We start from the raw sequence: 22014 nt of genomic DNA, 5'->3' as shown, positions 1-22014 counted from the left end.
TAAATAAAGAGGAACCGATATGTGGGCTATTTTTTTAAGCATTATATTTATTTTTCCATTTTTAAAGATTTCACTGATTTATTTGAGGGAGAGAGAGAAGCAGATTCCCCACTGAGCAGGGAGCCTGACACGGGGTTTGATCCCAGGACCCCAGGATCATGACCTGAGCTGAAGGCAGATGCTTAACCCACTGAGCCACCCAGGTGCCCCTATTTTTCCATCATTAAAGAAATATGTAATAACTACTGATACTTATCAAGTAGTGACTACAAATCAAGCAATGCACTGAATGATTGAAATACATTAACTTGTTTGATCCTTTCAACTCGGAGAAATCAGAATGATTTTTATCATTACCATTTCACAGAAGAGGAAACTGATGCAGAGGCTGTTGGTCTGAGGAAAGTTCCAGAGCTCAAAGTGGTAGTGTTGAAATTCCAATTTCAGGCAAGCAGTCATGCCAGGTTGGAAGTCTTCATCAGGACCTTATATGACCATGTGCCTACATTGGTTGGAAAATCAGAAAAACAAGAATGAATTGGGACTCTGAGTCAATGTTGTATCGTGAACAGCAGTTAGGAACTCGCTAATTAAATACCACAGGGCTAAGAGAGCTCCAATTCCGGAGCCGCCAGAGAAAAATGAAGGTATATTCAGTTAAGTTCTCATTGTCCTTCAAATGCTTGTGTGGGCATTACCAGACAGATTGTCACATGCATTCATAGTTCTTTCTCACGCAGTCCAATCTGGTGCACAGGGCAGACGAGAAGGGCATGGGGTATGCAGAAAACAGCGCTAGCCCGGAGAGAATCAAGATAATCCATGAGGGGTGTTCACCCTGAGTCACCTCCTTTACCTTTCCCACATTCAAGCAGATCATTGACTCAGCTCATTTCCTCAGGAGAGGATGAAGCAGGGTAAAAAGTAAAAGTTGTTTGGCAACTGCTTCTCTTTCTGGCTTGTAGCTCCAAGGCCTAACCACGGAGAGGGCAAGGACTCTTCGGCAGAAACTGGTGAAGGGAAACCATCCTCCCTACAGACCGCCGGCTGACAGCGTTAATTAACTCTCACGAACACTCATCACCTCTGTGTAAGCGTGGAGGTGATGCACACGTCTTTTTTAAGCGCACATCTATGCACTCATTTAATGCTCTCAAAACCTCATAAGGTTGTCGTAATATTGTTAAGAATGCTCCGTGAGGGGGGCGCCTGGGTGGCTCAGTGGTTGGGCTTCTGCCTTGGGCTAGGGTCATGGTCTCGGGGTGCTGGGATGGCGTCAGTGTGGGGCTCCCCCGGAGCCTGCTTCTCCCTTTCCTCCCCACTTGTGCTCTCTCTCGCTCCTTCTGTGTCTGTCTCTGTCTCAAATAAATAAATAAAATCTTAAAAAAAAAAAGAATGCTCCATGAGGGCAAGGATTTTTTTTTTTTTTTCTGTTTTTGTTTACTGCTTTACCTCTATTATCCAGAATAGCACCTGGCAAAGATTAGGTACTCACTAAATATTTAAACAATATGGCTCTTCGGAGAAAAGGAATGTAAATGAAATAGGCTAGCAGCAATGAGAACTTAAGGAATCCTCGTAAACATGTGATTTGTGGGAAAATATAATATTTGGGATCATTCATTCAGCAAAGATGTAGTAGTGCCTATGATGTGCCCAGCATTCCTTCCCATCGTGAGGGTGCCACACTAAACTGAACAGTGAAATGCCTGCTCTTATGAAGCTCACATTCTGCTGGTGGCGGGGTGGTTAAAACAAACCAAGAAAATACACTATTTGTCAGACACGGTAATGAAGAAACACACAGCAGGTGAGGGATGAGACTGTTGGAGGAGGGTTCCAGGGAAGACGTGGTCAGCCAAGCGTTCTCTAAGGAGAACTAATGAATTGCAGAAGCCAGCCACGTGCATATCCGAAAAGAAGGCTTACTTGTGTTCACTTTCTCTCATTCTCCGGGAGCCTATGGTGTTAAGGTTTTTAAACATAGATGAGCATGTAGCAATAGGCACACATCAGCACCTGTAACTTTGATTTTATCAACTGAACGCAAATATGTTAGGTTATTATTCACACACAGAGATCCTATAAAATGCCAAGAAGAACCAGAAGTCTTTGCAGGATTGGACTGTTTGGCAGGCATATCTCATCTAAGAAATGAAGGAAGAGACTTAGGTGGAAGTAAGTCGCTTCGTCTCTCATTGGCTTGTGACTGTCACTTACTCATCGTATAAACCCAAGATGCAGTCACTGATGAGAGCATAGAAGATACTAGAGACTCCACAGAGACATAGCACAAGTAAGTGATAAGATTGAACTCTACAAAGTTAAGAAATGAGATAGGGTTATTTCTCCATCTTAGTGTTTTTTATTACTGTGATATTCTGTGTGTGACTGAGCAACTGATACCTATTTTCACCATGCCACTCATTCAGCTCTCATTCAGAGCTTCTTTGTTAGTGGCCAGGTAGAAATCAAACAGTAGTTTCTTTTCTTTTCTTTCTTTCTTTCTTTCTTTCTTTCTTTCTTTCTTTCTTTCTTTCTTTCTTTCTTTCTTTCTTTTCTTTTGTTTTCTTTTCTTTCTTTCTTTCTTTCTTTCTTTCTTTCTTTCTTTCTTTCTTTCTTTCTCTTTCTTTCTTTCTTTCTTTTCTTTTTCTTTCTTTCTTTCTTTCTTTCTTTCTTTCTTTCTTTCTTTCTTTCTTTCTTTCTTTCTTTCTTTCTTTCTTTCTTTCTTTCTTTCTTCCTTCCTTCCTTCCTTCCTTCCTTCCTTCCTTCCTTCCTTCCTTCCTTCCTTTCTTTCTTTCTTTCTTTCTTTCTTTCTTTCTTTCTTTCTTTCTTTCTTTCTTTCTTTCTTTCTTTCTTTCTTTCCTTTTCTTGAGGATAGGTGAAGGGGCAGAGGGAGAGGGAGACAGAGAATCTTAAGCAGGCTCCATCCTGGGCCCGGTGTAGGGCTCAATCCCATGACCTTGAGATCATGACCTGAGCCTAAATCAAGAGTTGGACACTTAACTGAGCCACCCAGTCTCCCCAAAATCAAACACTAGTTTCTAAAAGAAATATAGGTACTGGAGATTTTGAAGGATTTTAAGATTTTAAAAGATCCTTTAAGTAGATATTAGCATAAAAAATGCAGTCAGTACTGGAGGAAAAGTTCTTCCAGAATTTTCCCCACTAATATTTTCAGTGTGTGAAGCCTTTAGAGAAGTTCTTCTCTTTTTGTTTCCTTCTCTTTTTTCTTTCTCCCTCCCTCCCTCCCCCTTTCTTTCTTTCTTCCTTTTGCTTGCTTGCTTGCTTGCTTGCTTGCTTGCTTGCTTTCTTTCTTTCTTTCTTTCTTTTTCTTTCTTTCTTTCTTTCTCTTTCTCCTCCCTCCCTCCCTCTCTCTCTCTCTCTCTTTCTTTCTTTCTGTTTAGGGATTTTCTTGGTAATATTTTCTATCATTTTAAGGCTCATTTTGTTGAAGCATCTCCATGTTTTGCCAAGAATTGCATTCTATCATCATTTGGTTTCAAAGGTAATTTAAGGCATTTACTCCAGACTAAGAATTTGAGCTCTCAGCTCCCAAAGGATATTTCAATTATTCCTCTTGCTTTGGCTTTAACATGAGGCAACAATTTAAAATATTTAGTTGGTCTTTGGTGGGAAAAGAGAGATCCTGGCTTGCCAGTGCAAAATTAAACATTCGGGATTCGACTGAAATCAGTATTTTACTCAGTTAACAAAAATGCTTATATTTATTGTCCTACAATTTAACTCCAACCTGGCAACTTTTCCAGAACCGAACTAGACATGCTCAGGGACCCTGTGAAGGAGGGAAATCAACATTCTTTACCACCAACTGTTAGCGGGTAATGCAGTGCTGTTATTTAATGCCATAATGGGCAAGAGGTTCTTATGTAGACAATAGCAGCTCCTGTGATTGCTCTCTAAATCCACTTTTTACAATTCAAAACACTACAGTCTATATGATGGGATCACAAACATTATACTCTATGCTGGTACATTTTGTGTAGGTTAAATACTGGTCAAGTTGGGATCTAGCAAACTAGATCCCAACTTGACCAGTATTTAAATTCACAATATAAATTCACAAATAATCTTTGTTCTTATACTTCAGACTTGTAGGTTATTGCATTACTACTAGGCATATATAAAACTGTATCTGGAATTCTTGAGTATGTTTGACATTCCTTTTATTTAAGAGTAAGAGCTCATGTAGATCAACACTTTTATCAGTAAAATAAAGATAAATAGCATTTAGGTTTTGAAGCGAATTGTAAATGGTTAATACTTAATTCCTTATTTGTGAGTTTTTCTATCCATCAAAATTACTCCAAAAATTCAACTCCTTTTTTCAGTTACCTGCTGAAATCTTGAAGGTATGTAACATAGTAAATGAATATTAGCCTCCTTGGCCAGAGTTGAATTTGGATGGTTATCTCCGTTCTGGCAGACATTAGCATTTTTGATACTGTTTTACTGTGCGCTTACAGCAACATACAGATTAGAACATCAGTTCAGTTAAAATGAAATGGTTTTATTATAGCTTGTACTTTATCAATGGCTGCATTAAAATTGCCTCTGGGATTGAATAGTCATGTGTTTTGTGGTTGTTAATCAGTTGAAATGTGCCAGTGTTACCTTAAAGAAAAAGAGCTACAAATGAGGAGAAAGAAAGGAGCTCCCCAAGACAGAACTTTTCAAAAACACTATTATTTTCCATGTAAATATTAATTGATTAATTATTGATTAAATAATTTAATTATTTATCTTATGATTAAATAATTAATTAATTAAAATTAAATATTTAATTAACATTAAATATTATATATTAAAAGCTAAATCTTCTTTTGCATTTAATGGCTTCATCCATCTGAGTTTACAGGTGAAAGTGTCTATGCAGGGGTTTTATGAGTCATCATTCATATGTTCTTTGAGAAACTGTGTATCTTGTTTTTCAAACACAATTCTAAGTGGATTCATCAGATAAATCTGATGAATCAGGAACTTTATTTTTTTTAAAGACTTTTATTTATTTGAGAGAGAAAGCATGAGCAGGGGGAGGGGCAGAGGGAGAGGAAGAAGCAGACTCCCTGCTGAGCAGGGAGACCGATGTGGGGCTCCATCCCAGGGCCCCGAGATCAAGATCTGAGCCGAAGACAGACAGACGCTTAACCGAGTAAGCCACCCAGATGCCCCTTGAATCAGGAACTTTAAATGACTTCTTCAGAATGGAAGGAAGCCAGTGGTTAGTTTTAGTTGTAAAGGAAAGCATTAAGCACAATCAGCTTACCTTTTTACTTCTTGTCCTGTATCATTTCAGGAAACATTTTGCAGCATGCCCTACATGGGATTCTTAACACGGAGTGACAGTGTTCAGGGCTCAGAAATGAAGCTCACAGGGAACAGCATGATACTAGGATTTGCCTAGGCCAGGCAAAGCATACTTAGGTCTATCATGCAGCTGGGTATTATTTCTATATATTATGGGAAGCTGGGATCTAATTCTGTAGAGTTTTCTTCTTTGTCTCAGTCTGGTCCCATTAGATCCCCACCGAAATGGCATGTCTGTCATATATCTGCGGTTCTGTTTCCAGACTCTACACACCTCTAGATGTCTGGTCCTGAACAAAAATCACATTATCCTCATTACAAGGTTTTTTTAAAGTCTTGCAATCTGGTAGGTCAAGTCCTCTCCTTCTGTTCTCTTAATTTGTCTTGGTTATTTTGGTCCTTAGCATTTCCATTTGAAATTTAGGCTCAGGTTTATTCACAGATGCTCTTGAATTTTAAATACAAACAGTAACTTTGATTGCAAATAAGGACAGTGTTGTCCCTTCCTTTGCATTCCTTACATATGCTGTTTATTGTCTTATCTTACTGAGTTAGCTGGGCCATCCAGGGCTATGTTGAACAGTAAGGGTAATACTGGGGTTCTCATTATTCCTGATGTTAAAGAAAATGCTCCTATTTGCTCCCCGTTATGTATGATGTTTGCTCTAAGTTTTTTTTGTAGCGACTCTATTTTCTTTTGGGCCTGGTGTCTTTCATGAATGTAACTAACTACCAATTCAATTTCTTTACTGGTTAGTGTTAAATACAGGCTTTCAGGGATTGTTTTTTTCTTTTTTTAATTTGACTGTGTTAGTTTACATATTTCTAAAAATTTTTCCATTTAAGCGTTCAGATTCAGGGACATAAAGTTATTTGCCATGTTAGCTTATGATTTTGAATGATCTATTTCATCTGTTCTTATGACCCCTTTTTGTGTATGATATTAATTTTTGTGACTTTTCATACATTTTCTTTATCAGTTTTACTAGAGGTTTACAATTTGACCTTTTAAAAGTTGTATATAAAAGCTTGCCAGGCCCTAATTTCAAGCAGTGCATCTCTATACACTCTCCCATTTGAGTGGGAACCTTTATTCTCCTTTTTTCTGAAGGAGCTACCCTCCTGGATGCCACTGCCTCTCTCAGAATTCAGGGTCCTGCTTTATTTACCATTTTACAGGTGAGGAAACTAAAGCTAGGGACAGGTGATTTGCCCAAGGCCATTCAGACAGTAAGTGGCAGGGGTGACCCCCAAATCACACATTCCGTTTGCCACTGACCTGCTCTGCCCTTGAGCCTCTTCCTCACTGCGTCTCTCGGTGGGAGCGTGATATGTCTTACTTTCATCCTTTTTAACCCGTCATCCTCATGAAGTAAAGGCTTTAACAGAGTGAGATTATTGTAACAGAAATATACTGCCAAATGCAGTAAGAGGGGAAAAAAAATTTTTAGGCACTGTCCTCTTTGGTGATCATTAGCTTATATTATAAATTGCCTTATAAATTTTCACCATACAAATATTTACCTGGAATTTCTTCTGTTAGGGTTTTTTGTTTTGTTTTGTTTTTTGTTTTTAAGATTTTATTCACTTAGGGGCGCCTGGGTGGCTCAGTCGTTAAGCGTCTGCCTTCGGCTCAGGTCATGGTCCCGGGGTCCTGGGGTCCTGGGGTCGAGCCCCGCATCCGGCTCTTTGCTCCGCGGGAAGCCTGCTTCTCCCTCTCCCACTCCCCCTGCTTGTGTTCCCTCTCTCGCTGTGTCTCCCTCTGTCAAATAAGTAAATAAAATCTTGGGGCGCCTGGGTGGCTCAGTCATTAAGCGTCTGCCTTCGGCTCAGGTCATGGTCCCAGGGTCCTGGGATCGAGCCCCGCACCGGGCTCCCTGCTCTGCGGGAAGCTGCTTCTCCTGCTCCTGCTCCCCTTGCTTGTGTTCCTTCTCTCGCTGTGTATCTCTGTCAAATAAATAAAATCTTTTAAAAGAGAGATTTTATTCACTTATTTGAGGGAGAGAGTGCTAATCAGAGAGCACAAGCTGGGGGAGAGGTAGACTCCCCACTGAGCAGGGAGCCCAATATGGGGCTTGATCCCAGGACCCCAGGATCATGACCTGCGCCGAAGCAGATGCTTAAACGACTGAGCCACCCAGGTGGCTCTCTTCTGTTAGTTTTTATGCAAAAGCTTTATAAAATATAGAAAGGATTTGAAGAATCCATAAATGTTTCCAATTGCATTTACATTTACTTATTTTTCATGTTCTAAAAATGTGCACATTTACCCTAAAAAACAAAAGTCTTCAGGTTTGGAAGTTTTGTAGCTGTGAAAATCAAGAAACCAGACTTGTGCTCAGTAGAAAATATAATTCTGCAAGTAACTACAGGAATGTGTTGTGCAAGTACAGCTTCATTAATGAGTTATGACTGTTGAAAGGATGTTCTAGAAGGAAAGATAAGCATTTGTCAGATGGTCACGGACCTGTGCCAAATCTTAGATTTAAAGATATATTTGCGGGCGCCTGGGTGGCTCAGTCGTTAAGCGTCTGCCTTCGGCTCAGGTCATGATCCCAGGTTCCTGGGATCGAGTCCCGCATCGGGCTCCCTGCTCCACGGGAAGCCTGCTTCTCCCTCTCCCACTCCCCCTGCTTGTGTTCCTGCTCTCGCTATCTCTGTCAAATAAATAAAATCTTTAAAAAAAAAAAAAAAAAAAAGATATATTTGCAGAAAACTACAGATAGCTGCCAACTTACACTAATGATTTCTTAATGTCTTCTTTACTTGAGTGAAACACAATATAAAATAGCATGTTTTTGCAAATGAACCACAACAAACAATCCCTGTGTTTTCATGCAGAATTAGGAGGTAGACACTGACATTTACATGGCATTTGATCAAATGAGAAAAAGTTATATGTTTAATTTTTAATATTGATCATAACAGATGTATATAAATCTATTCATATAATGTTTGTAAGGAAAATGCATATCATGTCTCTGTTGCTGAGGAAAAATTGACCTATGACAGCAAAAATCAATAAAGGAAAGTTGTGTAAAATGTTCGCCAAATAAAAACTGCAACCAAGAATGACACTTTTTCCACTCTGAAGGCTTTTCTTGTTCTTTTGAGATTTAAAAACAGATGGATCAGGGAATTGTAACCACTACGCTTTTTATGTCCTAGATAAGAATGTTCCCTTTATTGTGATTACATAAGTATTTCCTTTTTTCAGAAGGAAGCTTGCTACTTTACATTTTTTATTGGCTATTTTTGTACTCTCCTATTTTTCCCACTATTTTTTTCTAAGCTCCACATTAAGCTTCATTTAGTCCTAACCCCAAATTTGAACTCCTTCTATGCATATTTCTCCCCCAAAGTACTGGGGCTGTAAATCTTGGAATTTTCATTAGTTCACTCCAGTGAATTCTTCCCTCTAGAGAGAGCACTCCCTCACATAGTGATGTGTGTGGCAGGTGCCACGTGTCACTTGGGTGCAGACTGGACTGGCTAACAGGAGTGGAATGGGGCATGGGATGTTCAGAGTGACTCTGTTTCTAGCAAGGAGCACCAGCTCCACCCGCAACACCTGGACAGGGCAAACCAAGGCCCAGAGAAGTGGACTCACCAGAAATCACTATCATCATCATTTCTTGGATCTTGAGGGGGTCTAGATAGGCAACCGGACAGTTGTTTGCAGTCACCCTCACCATGAATGCACGAACTTGGCAATCTAGATTTTTATGGTTTGTGTTTGACCTTTTATGTGATGTGCTTTCAAATATATTTTTTTAAGATTTTATTTATTTGAGAGAGAGAGAGCGCGTGCGCGCACAAGAGAGAGCGCATGAGCCAGGGAGAGGCGGAGAAGCAGACTCCCCGCTGAGCAGGGAGCACAACGCAGGACTCAATCTGTTCTGATCTGAGGACCCTGGGATCATGACCTGAGCAGAAGGCAGAAGCTTAACCGACAGAGCCACCCAGGACCCTGTGATGTGCTTTCAGATAGAATTTTGTTTTGAGACTTCAGCCCAACTTTTCTTTCTAGCTAACATTCCATTAATATCCTTGAAAGACTTCCTTAGCAGAAAATGAACTATTTATACTTAAACCACTTAAAATTAATGATATTTATGACTTCTATTCATGGAATTACTATGATTATTATTTATTTTTAGTGTACTGTATTCACAGTGTTTATTCTTGACCATAGAATGAATTCAAAGTTATTATTGTTGATAGCTAATAATTATTAAGTGTTTAGCATTGTGCTAAATGTTTGACATGTATTATCTCATTAGATCTCCAAATCCATATTAGTACCTCTATTTACAGAAGTGGACTTTGAAATTCAGAGAGATTTTATTGATTAGCCCAAAGATACATAGCAACTAAGAGGAAAAGCTGAATTTCAAATGAAAATGTTTCTTTCTCAGTTGCCGGATCATCATAAAATTACCATACGTGCTACTACTATTCCTTAAAATCATTGTTTATAAACCATGACAATGGGAGGATACAAATCACAGAAAATCACAAAATTATAACGGCCTACAGCTACCCAATGCCGCTAGTATTACCCAACTCTCCGAAATTTAAGAGAAGTTGCAACCCAGCGGCGTGGATGCAGTAAAAAAAAAAGAGAGAGAGAGAGCGCAATGTTTCCCTAAGTCATTGATTCCTAGAGGGAAATGCCACGGGGGTGGGAAGAGAGCAGACGGCCAGCTCAGGCTGGCAACGCGGGCTCCCATCCTCTTGCATGTACCCTGTTCTTGAAATCCTCATCCAGCTGTCCTCACAAACTCAGCTGCGTCACCAAACAATAAACCAAATGTCAAATTACAAGTGAGTAAAGGCAGGACAAAAACAGCTTCAAATGGAAAGTTTTGGACTTTATCCTCTGACAGTTGGTGTATAGATAGATAGCCTCTCACTCTGAATTTTTTTGTAAGTAAAATTTGAGTCTGGTTATTTCACTGGAATGTTCTAGCTAGTTTTTTTTTTTAAGATTTTAATCATTTATTTGAGAGAGAGAGCAGAAGCTGGGGGGGGGAGGGGCAGAGAGAGAGGGAGAAGCAGACTCCCCGCTGAGCAGGGAGCCTCACATGGGACTTGATCCCAGGACTCTGAGATCATGACCCGAGCTGAAGGCAGACACCAACTGAGCCACCCAGGTGCCCCATCCAGCTAGTTCTTAAAGAGAGAGTCATGATCTTAATTCTGTCAAGTTTTCCCCATATGTTATTAGGATTCAGGCTTTGAAATATTCTCTAATATCTCCAGTTGTCTCAAAATATGCCATAAAGTTTTGAAAAAAGTCCCCAAAGGAAAATGTTGAAATATCTCTAGAGGGCTGTTAAAATAATCTTTCAATTTTTCTTTTTCCAGAATCATACCATGCCAAACTACAAACTCATTTATTTTAATATGAGGGGGAGAGCAGAAATTATTCGTTACATATTTGCTTATTTGGACATAAAATATGAAGACCACAGGATAGAACAAGCTGATTGGACTGAAGTCAAATCAAGTAAGTGGCACAAGTAACAGTTTATGAAAATGTAGGGAAAATATGTCTCCAAAACCTTCTGTCTTTCCTCAGGGAAATGAAAAAATAGAGGTTTTTAAATCTCATGTAGCTTTACATTGAGAAGCAGCAGTTCAGGCAAGTTAAATAAATGCTATGTGGCCCAAATTTTCCTATTCAAGATGAAAACACAAACCTCACAGAAAGAATATATAAAGATAAACAGTAAGAAGTTTTGTCATAAGAGCTGAAAGAGGGAATACTGAAGTGAGTATTCTTGACAACTCGAATTGGATGGGCTTACTACAGATATCTACAGTGTTCTGACAAAGGATCGGATATGCTGCTCTAACAGAAAACCAAACTCAAGGTGGCTTAAATAAGAAGGAAATTGTATCACATAACTGAAAATCCAGAAATAGGACAGGTTTCAATAGATGACTTTATTCATTTTTCCTCCACTGTGTGTTGCCAGCATCATGAGGCTAGTAGCAATAAGTTTGCTGCAATTTCAGCCCCACAGCCTTGAACAGTAACATCAAGAGGTATATGAGAGAGAAAGAGCACTGCTTCCTTAAGTGTTCCCAGAAGAATGAACAAAAACTCCCAGAAGGCCTTAGCAAACTTGTCATGTCTCACTGGCTCAGATTGGGTCACACATCCATTTCTGAACCAGTCACTGACCAAGCAGATGGGAAGAACCTTGAACCATCTAGTCTACCTCACAAGTTGGGGTTAGAATCAATTTTCATGAAGTACGTGACTATTCCAAAGAAAGGTGAATATGTGAACAAAACTGGGATGTTTGATCAGACAAACATCATGATGATGAGCAAATTGATCAGACAAACATCATGATGAAGAGCAAATATGATGAAGAGCAAATTGACAAATTGGGCAGGTAATCCAATGAAAACATGCTAGTTAGCACTCAGGACAAAGGGGAAGAATTAGAAATAGATTACATTAAAAAGTGTGTGGCTCTCAAGTAAGCTGTAAGTCAGCCTCTAGGTGCTATTTTCTTTTCTTTTTTAGAATGAAGAAAGGATAGTTGAGCTAATTCTTTGCCCATCATGTCTGCCTAGAAATACTAACTAAATATTATTTGTCTAAAATTCACATTTTTGTGTTGGTATTATTACAAATTTGCTTAAAGATGAAGTTGAAAATAGTTGAAAACAACTATTGAGTATATGAAGACTTTTGGGCACCTGGTGGATTTCATTTAATTTCTCCAGCATGCCTTCATGGGATGTATTATTGTATCTATTTTATAGTTGGGATAACTATAGCACACAGAATTTATGTAATTTTTCCAGGTTCACAGTCCTAGCAAGGTAAAACTGTTTTTCAAACACAGGTCAATTTCATTGAGTGGCCCAAGTTATTTACACTAGATAATGCCAATAACACCATGATAACTGGCGTATTAACAATACGTATCGCCAGATGCCTTTTGGAAACATGAGTTCCTTAAAAATCATTAGCCCTGTAGCCACTCTTTTCCTTATTAGAGAACTCTTCCCTGGTGGGCTAGAATATCTTATTTCCTGTTCTCATGAAACTTTCTCATTAATATCTAAACTTTTCCCCTGCTATCAGAATTTGTACATGGGATTTTTGATTCTGTGGTTATAAAATAGGTGAAATTTAATTTTATCCATTAATTAAGATGGATAACAAGCTGCAAAGATGTTACATATAACAAATTCTGCCTTTTAGTTTTTAGATATAAATTCTTTGAGTGCCTCATACCCTATTCTATCTTGACTTTTCATTATGTTATTGAAAATGGAATTGCCAAATTTTCTTAATATTTTCGTAGATTCTTTTTTTTTTAAGATTCCATCCATTTATTCATGAGAGACAGAGAGAGAGAGAGAGGCAGAGAGAGAGAGAGAGGCAGAGGGAGAAGCAGGTTCCCCAAGGAGCAGGGAGCCCGTGCGGAACTTGATCCCAGAACCCAGGGATCATGACCTGAGCCGAAGGCAGATGCTTAACCATCTGAGTCACCCAGGCACCTAATATTTTCATAGATTCTTAGAGTGGGAAGGTATCTTAAAGTTCATGATGGTTAGTGTGTATATATATATATGTATATATATATATGTATGTATATATATATATATATATATAGTTTCCAATGCTTTAACAGACACCCAGCACAAGTGGAACTTAAGAAACAAAATGGACATTTGGGAGGGGAAAAAGAGAGAAACAAATCATGAGAGACTCTTAACAATAGAGAAGAAACTGAGGGTTAATGGAGGGATGTGGGTGGGGGATGGGCTAAATGGGAGATGGGGATTAACATAACGCTTGTTATGATGAGCACTGGGTGCTGTATGTGAATGATGAACCATTGAACGCTACTCCTGAACCAATATTGAACTGTATGTCAACTAACTAGAATTTAAATTCAAACAAAACAAAACAAAAAACAAAAACAGACACCCAGCCCAAAAATGGACTAAAGAGGATAGCAGTTTATTTCTTTTGCATAAAAGCCCAAGCTGATATGGCAGTTCTGCTCCACAGAGCTGTCAAAGATTAGGTTCTTTTTTTCTGTTGATCTGCCACCCCTGGTTGGTTGTCTTATTTACATAGTGTAAGAGAGTCCTGTCTCCTTCCACATTCCAGCTCACAGGAAGTGTGAGAGGGAAGGAGGCACATCTCTTTCTTTCAACCGCATGACCAGAGAGTTTTATACCTCACTTCTGCTTATAGCCCCTTGGCAAGAACTTCTTCACATGGTTACACATTACTGCAAAGGGAAGCCGGGAAATCCTGACTTTATTGCTTTGAGAAAAAAGGAAAAAATAAATGTTAAAAACAGTTTCTTAGAAATTTTAGCTGGCCTCATCTCCTACCTGATTTAGGAGTGCTCTCTGGTGTTGGAAACCCTCTATGATCTCCCCTCTGTGAGAACCTAGAGTATCATTGGATATTTCTATTAAAAAGTTCTTCTAGGTTGGGGCACCTGGGTGGCTCAGTCTGTTAAATATCTGCCTACGGCTCAGGTCATGATCCCACGGTCCTGGGATCAAGCCCCTCAGCCCCTCATGGGGCTCCCTGCTCAGCGAGGAGCCTGCTTCTCCCTGTCCCTCTGCCTCTCCCCCTGCTTGAGCACACACATGTTCGTGCGCGCTCTCTCTTTCTCTCTCAAATAAATTAATAAAATCTTAAAAAAAAAAAAACTTCTTCCAGGTCAAACCTGGTGGACTGTGCACAGGTATTGACATTTTTCTTCTCTTTTCAAATAACATTAAAGTACTTCTTTAAAAAAAAAGGGGGGGGGGCAAAGCCCTACAAGGACAAAGACATCAAGCTTGAATAAGAGAGCACAAAATTCTTAAAGCTGGAAAACAGGTCAAAGAATGGTAAGGTGACTAAGTAGGCCCGTGATGCCCAAATATAAGCCTGGTAGAGGCGAAGGCAAGCCGGATCACTGCAGGGAGCCCCCAGAAGGCTCAGGAATTGGTAGCAACAGAGAACTCTAAAAGCTGAACCAACAGAGGGTGGACTGGAAGCATGTGAAGCAACAGCATGACCGCCCTGGAAGAAGTATGGAGATGACTCTCAACAGATGACGGACCAGAGCTTTGTGGGACAATAGGCATTTCTGAGGCCACAATACTACAAGCGGGACTCAGTGGAAGCCTAGAAACTAAATCGTGAGACCCAGAGCCCTTATCCCCTGCTCCCCAATCAAAATGCTACACCCAGACGGGTATCTCTCGGGCAGAAAGAGTTCTCTCAGAGGAAGCTGCTCAATCCCAGAGAAATGTCTAACAGACTCTGGACAGGTGGGAGTCTCAAGGCCATGGCCCAGCCCGATCCCATATACACTGAGATTCCAATTAGCTTCTATTCCTTTCGCTTATTTAAAACAGGAATGGAAAACCATAAATTAAGAGATAATTGTGAGAAGGGCTCTAATGTGAAACAGACATAAACAAAGAAGCAGAGGGAGAAAAAATCAGCTGAGGGCATCAGGGCGATGTAGCAAGAAAAAAACTTCAAAAAATATAAGACCCTTAGAGATGGGGCGCCTGGGTGGCTCAGTCGTTAAGCGTCTGCCTTCAGCTCAGGTCATGATCCCAGGGTCCTGGGATCGAGCCCCGCATCGGGCTCCCTGCTCTGCGGGAAGCCTGCTTCTCCCTCCCCCACTCCACCTGCTTGTGCGCCCTCTCTTGCTGTGTCTCTCTCTGTCAAATAAATAAATAAAATCTTAAAAAAAAAGACCCTCAGAGAGAAAAATTCTATATATTCTGAACAAGCATGCTATAAAAAGGAATGTTCAGAGACAAAAAGGTTTTGAAAATTAAAAATTTGATACAGACAAAACAAATGAAATCAATAAAATGATAAAAAATAAGGAACTCCTCCAGAAAGTACAATAGGAAAAAGAAATAAAAAATAAGAGAAAAAAGATTAGAAAAATTGAGACTCAGCAGGTTTAGGATGTCCAATGTCTCAGTGAAATTCTGGGAAGAAAGAAGGAAAATTTAAAAGACTCTTCCTTATATAAAATTAAAATTTATCTCCTCAGTGGCTTTCATACACCGGTCTTGGACATACCATTTTAAATTGTGGGAAGGTGATTATTCCTTCTTTCACATCCAATTATTTGAAGCAATTTAGTATCTTTAAGACATCATAGAGAAAAAGCCACTGCTGTGTAGACAGTTCAATGATAATAGTCTGAGTGAAGATAAAGGTCACTGGCTGAATACGGAACTGAGTCTCAGTTAACTCATGCATCCATCCCTGTAGTTACCAACTTTTAGAACTTGCTTGATTGTTTTTCTGATCATCATTGTGACTATCAGCCCAAACTTCTCAGCCCTGGCTCTACTTCTTGATTTAGATACTGTTTCCCATGAACTATATCAGATCCGCAAGGTAGGTCCAAGGACAACTCTCTTCTCTTCCTTGAGTGATCCATTTATAGCCCTTGGTTTGGATTTCCTCACCACCCAAGAAGGACAAGCTGCTGTTAGACTTAATGTGTGGTGCCTGGGGAATCACAATGTTCCAGGCATAGGAACAGCGCAGAGCACAGTGGGACCACCACTCCTAGCACAGGTCCAGATACTATCCAAAGACATTTTACCAAGATTATAGTGGTTATTTTGACAGCCATATCCCACAGCCTTATATTCAGCGTCACTAAATTCCTTAAAGCTGTTCGACAGGTGCTCCTGTTGGATTACATCTCCAATAACTCCAAAGTTATTAATTTTTTTCTGGAACCAAATGAAGGACTTGGCATTTGTCTTCTTAAATTTCTTCTTGTTAGATGCAGCCCGATATTCCAAGTGTTGGCAATCGTCCCAAGCTTGGCTCAAATGCTGCTAGTAGCTGAAAGCTTACCATCCCACAGGTCTTCCATGGTGCCAATGCTAAAAAATTATTCTTCATCTTGAGTTAATATCTGTGCCTTTTAAAGTACCTTTGAATTGTAGCTCTGCATTTTAGAGATAGTCGGAAAATGTCCAATTTTTCATCCGTTTGGCAGCTGTACCATATTTGAAGATGGCTTTTAGGTTTCTTTTGTCTTCATTTGTTTTATCTCCCCCAGTAAAGAGTGCCAAGTTCTCCAGCCAATCCTTATAAAATGTGGTTTTCAGACCCTTCTCTAACTTGGATACACTTCTCTGGGTTTGTTCATTTTGAGATGAACAATGTAAATGTTCATTTACATGTAAAAATACATTTTTAATGTATTCTCAAAACATGGCTCTTAGAACTATCAAAACAGCTGAGCAAAAGTTCCAGCTGAACTCAGTCTGAATCTCACCTCTACCAGGTATGTGACCTGGACTATTTATATAACTTCTCTTCACCTCACTTCCTCATTTGTAAAATGAGATAATAGTTAATGCCTACATCATAGGGTTGTTGTAAGTACTAGAAAACCTAATGGGTATGTTAAATATGTAGTACACTGCCTAGCATAAAGGAGGCCTCCCTCAAAATGTTAGGCATGTTAATTCCTAATCACATACTTTGCTTCAGATGAGGCATCACAATTTGTGTCGGCTGTCTTTGGGACTCTGTTTTGCTCACCGCAGTATCTCAGGCACCTAGACTAGGACTCGGCACACTCATTAGGTATGTACTCAAAGATGGTTTGATTCCTGATGTGAACCGTAGTTCATCTTGTACTTAGTTACTATGCATACAAAAGACACCTGAAGGTTGATTCTAGTAGTTGCTCTAGGGTCATGGGATTGTTCTTTTCTCTCTTTCCAAAATAATTATATTCCCCAAAGCAAGGCACTGGTTGGAAAAATTGTGATCAATACATATGATAAAATATAATGTAGCCATTAAAAAGGTGATGTTTCACTGATTTGGAAAGATTTCAAAAAGATGTTGTCGAATAAAAAAAGTGGTTTACAAATACATACTATAGGATGCTGTTTTTAAATATAAAAGAAAGCAATTAAAATATTCAAATGGTTATAATTTTGTGGTAGAATTTATTTATCTTCAAGTTAGAATTTTTCTATAAAAACATATATTACCCTCTGACAAAAATGTAGTAAGTTTAGATAAGAAAACAAAGTAGGATCTACAGATAGAATGATAATACATGTGCTATGAGGCTGCCCTATAATGGTACAAATTGCTTGCTGCCTTACTATATACTTCACATAGTCCCTCATCAAAATAAGAATCTGGCTAAATTCTTTACCATAACTCAATATATAAATCAAACTCTCCATTTCCTCAACTTCTTAAAATTTATTTTATTTATTTTAAAATTTTTTTTATTATTAAGATTATTTATTTATTTATTTGAGAGAGAGAGAGCACAAGGAGGGGGGAGGAGCAGAGGGAGAGGGAGAAGCAGGCTCCCCGCTGAGCAGGGAGCCCGACGTGGAGCTCGAGCCCAGGCGATCCCAGGCGATCCCAGGAGATCCCAGGACCCTGGGATCATGACCTGAGCTGAAGGCAGACACTTAGTCGACTGAGCCACTCAGGCGCCCCAGACTATGGTTTTAAAGAATAATTAATGGTATCGCTGATCGAGGCCACAAAAATTAATGAAGCTTTGAAAGAAAGGTTTATTTAAAAGATAAGTAGTAGGTATATGTAAGCCTATGAGGTAATATACAGTTTAATATGTAGTATCACTATAAACCTGGGTTTTAGACCTGGTGCTGCCATGAACTCTGCAGCAGGTCTTCTAACAACTCTTCTTCTAAAAGACCTATAAAGATTCCACTACAGGGGGCCTACTGTCCCTTTTAGAACAAACATTCAGGAATTCCGGAACTTTAAAATCATGATTTGTTTCCATAATTATCAGTAAAAATGGAAGTAGTATTACTTGACTTTGTTATGGAAGTTGATTTTTTGCTTATTTTTTTTTTAAGCTCTTCCATTTGGTAAAATCCCCATTTTGGAAGTCGATGGACTTAACCTTCACCAGAGCCTGGCAATAGCAAGATATTTGGCCAAAAACACAGGTAATATGTTTGTTGTGTTGAAGAGTTTTGATAACTGAAAAAAATACATGACATATATTCACTATTTGTTTATTAAATAACTATTATTGAACAGTATAGTGTAAAGAATGAAACAAAAGATACGAAAGAAACAAACCTAATCAGCTGAGGGTAGTTAAATGGATTGTGGCGCTTCTACTTACAGGAATCCCATGTGGCTGAAAAAAGAGCAGGGATACCCTTAACACACTTGTAAAGGAAAGATCTGTAGGATATATGGGGATGTGTATATTGAGTGGGATATATAGTTTTATTTTTATAAAGAAATAATGGAAGAATACAAAAAAACCCCTAATAGAGGGGCGCCTGGGTGGCTCAGTTGGTTAAGCGACTGCCTTCGGCTCAGGTCATGATCCTGGAGTCCCGGGATCGAGTCCCACATCGGGCTCCCTGCTCAGCAGGGTGTCTGCTTCTCCCTCCGACCCTCTTCCCTCTCGTGCTCTCTATCTCTCATTCTCTCTCTCTCTCGAATAAATAAAAATAAAATCTTAAAAAAAAAAACAAAAAAAACAAACAAAAAAAACCCCTAATAGAATGGTTACCAATATGGTAGGTAGGTAAAGGAGCAAAATGAGATGGATGGGGCACAGATAGAAGTTAGTCTTTATTGGATACAGTTTTATATTGTTTTGAATTTTTGAACCATAAGAATATATTGTCTATTAAAAAGTTATATTTGAATATAGTAAATTAAATCCAGCATATTTCTGGGCATAAAATGGTCTCTATTTTATAGATTTGGCTGGAAAAACAGAATTGGAACAATGTCAAGTTGATGCAATTGTGGACACTTTGGACGATTTCATGTCACGTTTTCCCTGGGCAGAGAAAAAACAAGATATAAAAGTAATGTGATCAGTTTGTTATTACTACTATTAATTATGTCTACTTGTGGGGTGCTTTAACGCCTGGGTGGCTCAGTTGGTTAAGCGTCGGCCTTCAGCTCAGGGATGGAGCCCCGCATTGGGCTCCCTGCTCACTGGGGAGTCTATTTCTCCCTCTCCCTCTGCCCCTCCTCCCACTCATGCTTGCTCTCTCTCTCTCAAATAAAAAAATCTTTAAAAAAAAGTTTCTTTTTATCAAAGTAAGACATACCTATAGTTTTAAAATATCAAATTATATTTAAAAATTTAAAACAAAATACAGTGATTCCCTGCTCTACCGTCTCTTCACATTAACACCTCCTCAGACATAACCCACTTTTTAACACTTTTAACTATTTCTTTAGGACACGTAAATCCGGCTTTCTTTGATTCACTAATTTTAGTTTCTCTGGACTTCTTATTATAGTAATAAGAATTTATCTCTTATGTAATCATTGTCTCTGCTCCCCTTCTCCTGAACTCCCAATACAATGATATTAAAATGTTTTGGCCAAATCAATAGTCACTTGTTATATTAGTATGCCTACGCAAATATCGTACAGACACGCAGGTATCTGTCAGTTGTAGTATACCTTGATTTTATTTCCTTGCTCACTTTACCTCCTCAAAATTAGTAATTGCCTGCCTTCATTTGCCTAATTATTTTTACGTTTATTACTGAACCTTCCCACACCATCCAGTAGGCCGCCAATACAATTTTCCACAAGGTCAATGATGTCAGATTATCCACTGTTTTCTTGGAGAGATTTGGCCGAGATCCCCTCTTTTTGTGCAGAGCTGTCTGGGTTTTCTGTGCATCTGCACATCTGTCCCCACTGGACTTGCCTCCACTGCCATCCCAGGGATGTCCTTCTCTTGAGTTGGAGTCCTATTTCCCGGATGCCATCCTCTAGCTTTGCTTACTTCTTTGTCCTCCAAGATTCCCAAAATTAAAATGAAGACTCGATGACAAGAGGTGTACTGATGACGGACAGCATAGATATGTCTGTCTTGTGTGTCACACTGCTTCAGTCTGGTTTGGTCACCCTAAAAAACCTTGTGCACCATTGTCATTCTATAATCTTTATTATCATATTTTTCCTCTTTGTTTTGGTCTGTCTCTTCCCAGGAGTCAGACCATCCTTTAGAAGCCATGGTAAAGAATAGGAAAATTAAAAAGTGTACCCAAAGCTCTCGGCATGTGGACAGGCTGTGTTGATTTTGAGCATCAGTAGCCATTTGTGGAGTATTTCCCAATATTACTGTCTTTAGGGTCTAGAAAGAGTCCCTAGAGAAGACTTCTGATTTTTGCCTGGAAAGAAAGGTGTGACTGCCAGTGTTCTGGGAAACAATCAGCGAAGAGAGGGCCACGAGTCTCAGAACTTAGTGTTCAGTATGCATATATTCATTCAATCCCCTATTTTGAAGACATTATGAATGTCAGCTCCCAACAGACAGACCATCGATTTCCCCCCTCTCCAGCCTTCTGATAAACACGGGGAAGAGGCATGTGTCAAGCAGTGTAAAACGAAGAAGGAAATCTTATGCTAAAACTACCTCTTTCACAACTTTCAGCCACTCCTCACATTACCCTCTCCCTTACCTCCTTACAATTCTAGATGTAGCCTGCCTTTTTCTGAACCACTTGAGGGTTTTATGGGGTAGATAGTGTTGGTTTTCAGCTTTCCCTTTGCAGATACCAGTCATCCATTAGCTTTATAGCTTTGAATTTTGTTTTCTCTTGTCTCCTCTCCTGTTTTCCACCTCTTTGTGGGTGCTATCTTTTAAAAAATATGGATTTACTGTGGTTTGGGGATGAAAAAAATCATACATGTGTGTCAAATCCATCATCTTTATCCAGAATTCTAAATAGACCTTGTAGGTTATGCTCCATTACCGCCCCTTAGTGGTTTCCTGGGGGGCACACATCACAGACTCTATTTTAAAAACTCTTATTTGTCTTCTCCAGTAGAGCGTGTGGTGAGGGTAGTAATTACGTCTGTACTACCACTCATGCAACACACCCATCCCTGTGCTTTTCACGCAGCAGGGACACGTGTGTGGCCTCAGCCAGTCCTCCCAATCCTTTCATGGGATACATGCTTTCTATCATCATGCTCACTTTGCAGATGAAGAAACTGAGAATCAGAGTGGTTATGGAGTTGCCTAGAGCCATGGACTCATTTAAATGAGTGACTAATACCCAGAGCATCCCTTAGGGAGAAACTGTTATCTTCATTTTCGCGGATGGAGGAATTGAGGTTCATGTAGAAGTAACTTGTATAAGGATATTTAGCTCAAAAGTGATACACAAGGAATTCAAGTCCCCGCCACTCGGACTCAGACCTCTTAACCACTGGCTGTAAGGCCTCAGTGCCGGCAGCTGGTCAGTATGCACGGATGCGGTGTGGCTTAAGGTCTATATCCAAAAGTTACTGCACAGAGTGAATGACAGCCTTATCAATTTACTTAAACATATTTAGGCTAAATACCACTTAATTAGGAACTTCTGATTTCAATAGAGATATTTGGAACATAAAAGTATTCACATTTCTGATTCCTTGATAGAAATATAAGGTGTGTCACACACACACACACACACACACACACACACACACACACATGACTAACCAGAGCAAAGTCTAAAATAAAAGCTCAGCTTTGATATAGCAACATATTCAGGCTCTGGAGTCACACTGCCAGGCTTGAATTCTGATGCCCTTCTAGTTGTCACATACCTACCTATCAATAGTTCAAATTCTTTGTCTGTAAAGTAAAGATACTATAGAATCTA

At 39.4% G+C, this 22014-nt stretch overlaps 1 protein-coding gene across 3 annotated transcripts in view; it reads left to right on the top strand.

Moving 5' to 3' along the window:
• The first annotated feature begins 2276 nt into the window (after positions 1-2276).
• The window catches only part of HPGDS (hematopoietic prostaglandin D synthase), a 68214-nt gene continuing 48476 nt past the window's right edge, over positions 2277-22014 (top strand). For 2 of the 3 annotated variants that reach the window (XM_027599295.1, XM_027599293.1), the window contains exons 1-4: positions 2277-2296; positions 10699-10840; positions 18226-18318; positions 19094-19203. In XM_027599295.1, the coding sequence (XP_027455096.1) occupies positions 10708-10840; positions 18226-18318; positions 19094-19203 (336 nt within the window). In that variant the 5' untranslated portion in view covers positions 2277-2296; positions 10699-10707. The remainder of the gene's footprint in view (positions 2297-10698; positions 10841-18225; positions 18319-19093; positions 19204-22014) is intronic. The other variant, XM_027599296.1, reaches the window with a different exon arrangement.

The sequence above is a fragment of the Zalophus californianus genome, chromosome 2 (genome assembly GCF_009762305.2).
Source record: "Zalophus californianus isolate mZalCal1 chromosome 2, mZalCal1.pri.v2, whole genome shotgun sequence".
NCBI lineage: Eukaryota > Metazoa > Chordata > Mammalia > Carnivora > Otariidae > Zalophus > Zalophus californianus.
This window is presented reverse-complemented; position numbering and strand designations above follow the sequence as displayed.